This window comes from Rhinoderma darwinii, chromosome 8 (assembly GCF_050947455.1).
Source record: "Rhinoderma darwinii isolate aRhiDar2 chromosome 8, aRhiDar2.hap1, whole genome shotgun sequence".
Taxonomy (NCBI): domain Eukaryota; kingdom Metazoa; phylum Chordata; class Amphibia; order Anura; family Rhinodermatidae; genus Rhinoderma; species Rhinoderma darwinii.
Genome location: NC_134694.1, coordinates 61,192,433 through 61,200,282, shown reverse-complemented (window position 1 = coordinate 61,200,282; position 7,850 = coordinate 61,192,433). Strand labels below are relative to the sequence as shown.

The 7,850-nt window shown below is 41.1% G+C and overlaps 1 protein-coding gene across 1 annotated transcript; it reads left to right on the top strand.

The window, feature by feature from the left end:
- The first annotated feature begins 392 nt into the window (after positions 1 to 392).
- LOC142658682 (protein Wnt-11b) lies at positions 393 to 5,422 on the top strand. The gene is made up of 5 exons (XM_075834283.1): positions 393 to 463; positions 1,551 to 1,786; positions 1,909 to 2,186; positions 4,082 to 4,374; positions 4,891 to 5,422. The coding sequence occupies exons 1-5, from the start codon at positions 393 to 395 to the stop codon at positions 5,063 to 5,065; spliced, it is 1,053 nt and encodes a 350-aa protein (XP_075690398.1). The 3' UTR covers positions 5,066 to 5,422.
- Positions 5,423 to 7,850: the final 2,428 nt, after the last annotated feature.

The window sequence follows — 7,850 nt, the reverse complement described above, 5'->3', positions numbered from 1 at the left end:
AGTAGCACCAGACCGGACACATGAGCAGGCAGATGAATTATAACGCACAATGTAGCCAGAAACCGAGAATCCACGAGCCCCGGTCCTCTCATGTCCATTACTCTGTATTGTTATCAGGTAAGGGGCAGCGCTCACACTTAGCATTATGCAGATCCGGCGGTGTGGGAGGGGCCAGTGACGTCAGAGGGGCTTTAAATACAGGAGGGAGCGGGTCTCTAGCAGTAAGAGGAGATCCGTACAGATAAAGTGACAGCGGATCACTGGATCTATAATCACGCACCCCGTACCGACCTATTAACACCAGTACAGTCACTTACATCTAATCCCCGGAGGAGGACACCCTGCACGTCACTCACTCACTCACCCGCACGCCTTCTCATTCCTCACCCGCAATGGCTTTATTTCATATCTGGATCTTCTTACTTTTTTGTTGTGTCGGACCTTGTGGCGCCATCCATTGGCTGTGAGTATAACCTCTACATATCTTTCATTATAGAAGGTAGACTATTACCCCATCACAGTGTAGAGCAGGGCAACTGCCTTGGTACTATTATAATACATTACATATCTGAAAAATGCTCTTTACAGTTTTCTGCATATCCCAAATTTTCAGCCTAGACCGTGTCTTTGTTTTTTACCCCATCTAGTACAGAATTCTATAGGTTACTTGCCTATACACTGTTGCTTTAAATATATATTGTAATACATTTCTGATCATCTAATGACTGTGTCCTCCGGACCGACCCCATGTAAGCTCTTCTGGCTTCAGGAAAATCCAAAGTTGTCCCAGAACCTGCTTTTGTTTTGGTGAATGGGGGAGGGGCAATGGTAAATGAACCCCTGTAATGCTGGTATTTTCTTTTCCGCAGCTCATACTATTTTATTGGAATTCCCCTGTAGTGATATTTAGTGACAACCGCTCCTCTAAACTGCATTTGCGCTTCCTAGTTGTCACTTCTCCTTCCCTACGTACTAGCAAGTGTGAATGGAGTTCTACTTGGCTGAAAGTACTTTCCAAATGTTAGGAAGTTTAAATGAGGCCATAAAAAAAAAAAAAAACTTTCTCATTGATTTCATCCCTGTAACAATTTTTTTTTAAATAAATTAATGTACTCTAATATGAAATATGGTGTATTCTGATCCAGGTGTATCACTTGTAGCAGAGGTTTGGACGTGGAACTCGCTTTGAATTCAAAACCTCTCATAATTTTGGCAAAGACAAATGAACTGATGTTTAACTGGGGTGAATGGTGATGTGTGCTCTGGGTGGGGCTCAGTTCACCAAATCATATGCATCAATAGACTCCTGGCCATGTGCGCTTTATCCGTCATCTTCATTTCTGAATTTGTTGTTTATTATTTGTAGGGTGTTTTTTTTTTTTTTTTAAATCCGTGACATAACTAGAAATCTGTCTTACTAGCTATTTCATAGAGTAATCAAGTGATTGATCTACATCGCGTACACTTTTTTTTTTTTTTTTTACCTCTGTCTAACCTTTTTTAATTCCATTACCTTTTTTAAATCTCCACCTTCTTTGCTTTTCTTCCAGGGGTCTGACCATAAATGGCAGCTCAGTCGCCTGGAATGAGAGCGAGCACTGCCGGCTGCTTGAAGGATTGGTGCCTGACCAAACACAACTCTGCAAGAGAAACCTGGAGCTTATGCAGAGCGTGGTTAACGCAGCAAAACAGACCAAACTAACGTGTCAGCTGAGCTTCTCCGACATGCGATGGAACTGCTCATCAATTGAACTTGCTCCACAATTCACCCCAGACTTGCTCAAAGGTAATCCACTGATAAGTCAATTGGCTCTTTTTTACTAGATCAATTAATATTTAAGAGGGGGGAAAAATTGCACCATTTTCCAATATCTCATCTAATAAATTTTTATTTATTTTAATTTTTAGGCACTAGAGAGTCTGCCTTTGTGTATGCATTGGCTTCTGCAGCGATCAGTCACACCATTGCCAGGGCCTGTGCCTCAGGCGAGCTACCCACATGCTCCTGTGGTGCCACCCCAGCCGAGGTTCCTGGACCAAGCTTTCGTTGGGGAGGATGTGGTGACAACCTGCGTTATGGCCTTCAAATGGGATCTGCATTTGTTGATGCACCAATGAAATCTAGCAAGTTTGGAACACAAGCTACCAAGCTGATGAATTTGCATAACAATGCAGTGGGTAGACAGGTAAGCGGCTGAGAATTTGATGGCTTATGAAAAAATGAACATTAAAGTGTAGCTAAACGTTTGACAGACTTCTGACATGTCAATGATATGTCAGAAGTTTGGATTGCCGAGCACTGTGACACCCACCAATCACTAGAACGAAGCAGCTGAAGAGTTTGTGTGAGCGCTCAGCAGCTTCGTTTCTATTTGGCTGTTCCCGAAAATAAATGTATCGTGTACGGACTCGATAGAAAGTCTAAGCCCATACTCCGATACATCGGCTTTCCGGAAAAAGCCGAACCGGCACAAAGCACTTCAGCTACTTTGTTCTAGCGATTAGCGGGTGTCTCAGTGCTCGGATCCCCACCAATCCACACTTCTGACATGTCACTATGACATGTCAGAAGTTTGTCAAACGTTTATCTACACTTTAAAGTGGTTTTACCGGAATTGAGAATTATCACCTATCCATAGGATAGATAAAGATCAGCAGCACCGGACAAATGGATTAGGTGGGTGCACGCATCTTGGATCGCAGTCCAATGAGCCTTCAATGTAGAGAATAAGGCTGCACAAACAAATAAGTGAAAAATAGTGATACTGTTTATTCCACATGCAGCGTTTCAGCTCTGTGTGAGCCTTAAGCATGCTTGAGCGGCTCATACTGAGCTGAAACGTTGCGTGTGGAATAAACAGGATCACTATTTTTCACTTATTTGCTTTTATCCATAGGATAGGTGATTTGTCTAATTGAGACTCTCACCATTTGAAAAATGTGGGTTCTGAACCCCCCCCCCCATTCCTCTGCACTGCCTGAAGTGAGTAGGAGTTTAACCCCTTCACGTAACTGTACGTGATGAGGGTTAAGGGGGAAGTATGGAGCGAGCTCACGGGCTGATAACAGGACGCAGATAGTTGACTGCGGGACATACCCCAGGCTGTCCGGAACAGTTGGGAGGTATGACTCCTCTCCTGGAGGAGGAGCCTCCCCTGACGTCACTGTTTATATATGGGTAGTAAACTGCACATTCCAACAAAATGTGTATGCAGGTGCAAGAACGCCTCTGACTGCAAATGTATTTTTCATTTTGTTGGAATGTGCTGTTCAGACTTCTGTGTTTTGTGATTCATATATCTGGGGATAGTGACTGCCTCCATTTTTTGATCTTGCACTCCTCCCTTTCTGCCCTGAGTGATTTTTAATTCTAGTTCTTACCATCCCCAAGAATATGTAGGTTTAGTCCCAGTTCTGGGTGTTTGTGCAGCGTAGGTTCCCACCTCATAGAGGTTGTGGCAGGTGGGCTCACGCAATTTGATCACAATGTGTGCTAAGAACCTCCCTATTGTAAGTAGATTTAGCATTAATGCATATTTATTTATATTTAGTAGCTTAGGTGGCATTGGTGTTTGGTGTGCTGTCACCATTTTCTTGTGTGCTACATATGGGTAGTGACGTCAGGGGAGATTCCGCTCCAGGAGGAGTACTTAATTGTATCTGCGCCTACGCCGCTATGTTTCAGTGTAAGATACAGCTGTTCTGTGTGTGCATGTGTATAAAACCCACTCTCAAGGTTTACATAGCCTTTAAGATAACATTATGGTGAAAAAGATGCACGGTCATAAATACATTTGGAGTTCTCCACTGACAGCAGTTCTAATGGTTGAGGAGCATCTTCACCTCATACACTAGGTCCACGATGCTTTTTGGATTGCAACATTTCATTCCCATTTTTAGCATAGTATTGATACTCGTGACAATCTTGCCAAGTACATTAAGAGCAGCTGGTTTATCTTATGTTGCCCATCTTTTTGGGAGCCATGCTGCTAGATAAACACTTTGTGGCGTTTTAACTACTCCTGGAATGTTTGTTCTTTGTGGGTACAGTATATTAATTGGACTTTTTCTTTTCCCTTAGGTTCTAATGGAGTCAATGGAGACAAAGTGCAAATGCCACGGAGTGTCTGGGTCCTGTTCAGTGAAGACCTGCTGGAAGGGTCTCCAGGATCTGCCACTCGTAGCTGATGAGCTGAAGTCCAAGTACTTGGCTGCAACCAAAGTCATCCATAGACAAATGGGAACCCGCAAACATTTGGTTCATAAAGAGTTGGACATCAGGCCAGTTAGAGAGTCTGAGCTGGTTTACTTGAATAGCTCGCCTGACTACTGCACCAGAAATCCCAAGCTGGGTTCATATGGAACACAAGATCGGTAAACAAAAGTTCCATCAAGTTTGGTGCCCCCCCCCCCCCCAAAAAAAAATACTAGTTTGAGTGTCAATGTCTCAATGCTTGAGCCCCATACAACAATCTTAGTTCCCCCATATCTGTGCCTGAGTCATAGGTTCCACACTTACTGGGATGTAAAACTATATTTAGCTTATCTTTGACAGAAGTTGAAACTAGCAAAGCAAACACACGTAGCATGGTTCTTAAATAATGAAGGCTACCTAAGGTAACAATCTATCTCCTGTTTCCAAATACTTTTGGTTAACGTAAATTGTGTCTTTTGGTGTCTTTTTAGCATTTTCATTATCTATTGTAGATCTGGATAACTTATTTATTGTGATAAAAGTACACAATGCCAGACATCAACGTTCATATTAAATCTTCATATGAGGATGACTTTTTAGATGAGTTAAATAGCCATTCAAGCAAATAATGGAAGTGTAACATCCGATATTTTCTTTCTATTCCCTGTTCTAATTTTATATATATTTTTTTTCAGACTTTGCAACAAAACCTCATTGGGCAGTGACAGCTGTAACCTCATGTGTTGTGGTCGTGGGTACAATGTTTATACGGAAACAGTTGTAGAACGCTGCCAGTGCAAATACTACTGGTGCTGTTATGTCATGTGCAAGAAATGTGAGCGGACAGTAGAAAGATATGTCTGCAAGTGAAGTGAATGATCTATTGTTAATGCCCGAACTACTTGACTGTCTAAACATGGAAATGTACCTCCTCTGAGAAACTGCACTGAAATCGGCTACTGGAAACCAAAGCCTTTGTGACTGGACAGATAAGGGGCAATCTACAGGAGCTGGCCCGATCTTCTCCAAATACAGATATCCCACACCGTTTCTTTTTGGATTAATGTAGAGCACCATGAAATGGAAATAATTGGGAAGATATTTGCAGTTAGCAGAGGCTTTGAAGGTGCAGACACTGAAGCAGTGCTCCTAAAATAAGGACATGGTCTTCAAATTAACCTGTAATGCATAATGCATATGTATGTTATGTAAAAAAAAAGTTGTCTTTAATTTTAAGACTTTTATTATGTGTGTGTATATATATTTTATAAATTGTAATTATATTTTTTTTAATAAATCAATGTTTTGCTGCTGCAGATATTGTCTTCTACATAGTTAAACACTTGTTCTGTTTACCTAAAGTGTCAGGCTGCACTGTTACTGTGGCATGACTATCCGTATAAAGCTTTAGATTATAGCAAATGTCCACTGTACTTGGGCTGCCCAATCTGCCTGCCCTGCACCTGTGGGGGTGCAGTCTGACAGCTGTAAGGGGGATGGTTTGGCAGGTGCTTCTTCTGTTGAAGTGCAGCTGCCATACGTTCAGTATAGTGCAGAGGATCTGTGGTGGAGAGTTCTTTAGATACACCCAGGGTTCATGTAATCCTCAGAATTCCAACATTTTTACAGCCCAAAATACCTGTAGTTTTATTTGGAATCAAGTCTTTCCAGTTGCTAGTTCGCCATGGAGCATAGTGGGAAAATCCAGTCTTCCTTCCCTCCCACTGTGCAGGGAATGAGCTTCCAGGAATATCTCTCAAATACTTGCAAACTCCAGCACAGCCATCATACACATGGAAGAAGACCCCACAACCCTTTGGTCTGATTTATGGCTGTCCTATAACCTCAAGCTGTACGCTGTGGGGGTTCTAGCCTCATGTCCATGCTCAGGAATCTCAAGGTCTAAGCGCTACAGTCTGTCTTATGGCTGTTGGACAAAGGAGTCATTAAAGGAATCAATGCGGCTCAGTGAAAGTGCACTGCCTCGTCCCCTTTTTTGTGTTTTTATAATGTTGATATAGAGTTAGGCTTGTCCCTGGAGTTGTATTTTGATTTGCTTTTGAGGATCACACACACTAGACATACTCAATCATATGGTGTTGAATGTTTTGTTATTTTTATATGTGTTATATGGTGTTTATAAAGTGCAAGAGCACATTGTACTTTTTAAGGTAATTCTCTTTAGGAAATTATTATTTTTTTAAACGCCTACAACTCCCTTTATGTGCTGGTGTCCCGTCAGATTCTTTTGGCTGTGTTCATTGAAATGTATTACTATTGATGGATCCCTGAAGTAGATGTGCAAATCTCGTACCATGGCTTATGAGTCCTTTTGACAGGTCAACATCTGAATATGCTTTTCAGAACTGTAATTTATACATGGAAAGTCCAGGCTGCCACAAGTGAAATACCTCTTCCTACACAGATGTTTGGCAGGTGCACCCAGCAAAGCTCCACCTAGGGTGAGTTGCTTCAAATGGCTGCAAGAAAAGTGGTAGGTAATGTGGTTTTCTTTTACGACATTAAAACAGCAATTGCTAATATCTGAGCCCATTGTTTTTCTTATTAGTAGGGGGGATGTCTTCGAAAATGTGATAACTGGGTTGTTTTTTTTTTTTTTGTTTTTTTGGGTGCCATATTTTTTTTTTTTTTATATGAAAATCCCTGCAAAAAGTTTTTCATGTAAAAATACCCTTACTGAAAGATGCACTGTTTGAATATCAACATATTTAAGATTTTTTCTAGTGTGGAGGCTGAGCAAGCACCACAAACGCACTGCTCCGGCGTAAGGTATTATAAAATATAAAGAAACAAACATTAGGATCTTCTGGTTTCTAAACGCTCTACTGACTTGGGTCATGCTGAACATGATTTGAGATTTATGATCCTGGACCACATCCCTGCCGCTAAACTGGGAGATTGACTAGGTTAAAAAAAAATGTGAATTAGAGTGGATATTTACATTCGATGCAGATGTAGCAGTCTTTACCTTGACTTTTAATGCATTAAATTAACAATGGCTTTTGTTGTGTGATAACTTGCTGCAGCGTGATATCAGTCAATTTAAAGATGGCTACATCTGTAGGTCTCAATGTAGACTTTAAGGCCCTGTTCATACGGTGGAGTTTTTACGGCAGATTCGACCGCAAAATTCTGCCTCATAATTTCAATGGGAGTCGGACGCATCTTTTTCCCACTAGCTATGTTTTTCAGCTAGCGGGAAAAAGTGTTCTGCTTTATCTTCGGGCGGATTCCGCCCGAACCTCCCCTTAAAGTCAACTGACACTTAGGTGTCTAACCTGATGTTTAGGTAAGACTTGTTAGCTGTGAAGACTTAGAAAAAGCTCTCCCTACAGTTCTGCTTCTTTTGTACACATCAGTATAGATGATGATTTATATTTACTGATTTTTTTTAATTTTTTTATAGTTCTGTATTTTAGATGCACTAATGGACAAGATGATACCACTCACCATATTTCAAGCCAGCCTGGATGAAACCAGAATTTTATTATTTTATTGTTTTAAGCCATTTCTTGATGCTGTATAGCTATATTGAAGAATTAATAAATAGTATGTTCTCTACTGGCCATGATTGATAGGTGTCTCGAAGTATGAAAGGGGCATTTATCTCTAATATACATATTGAATATGGCTC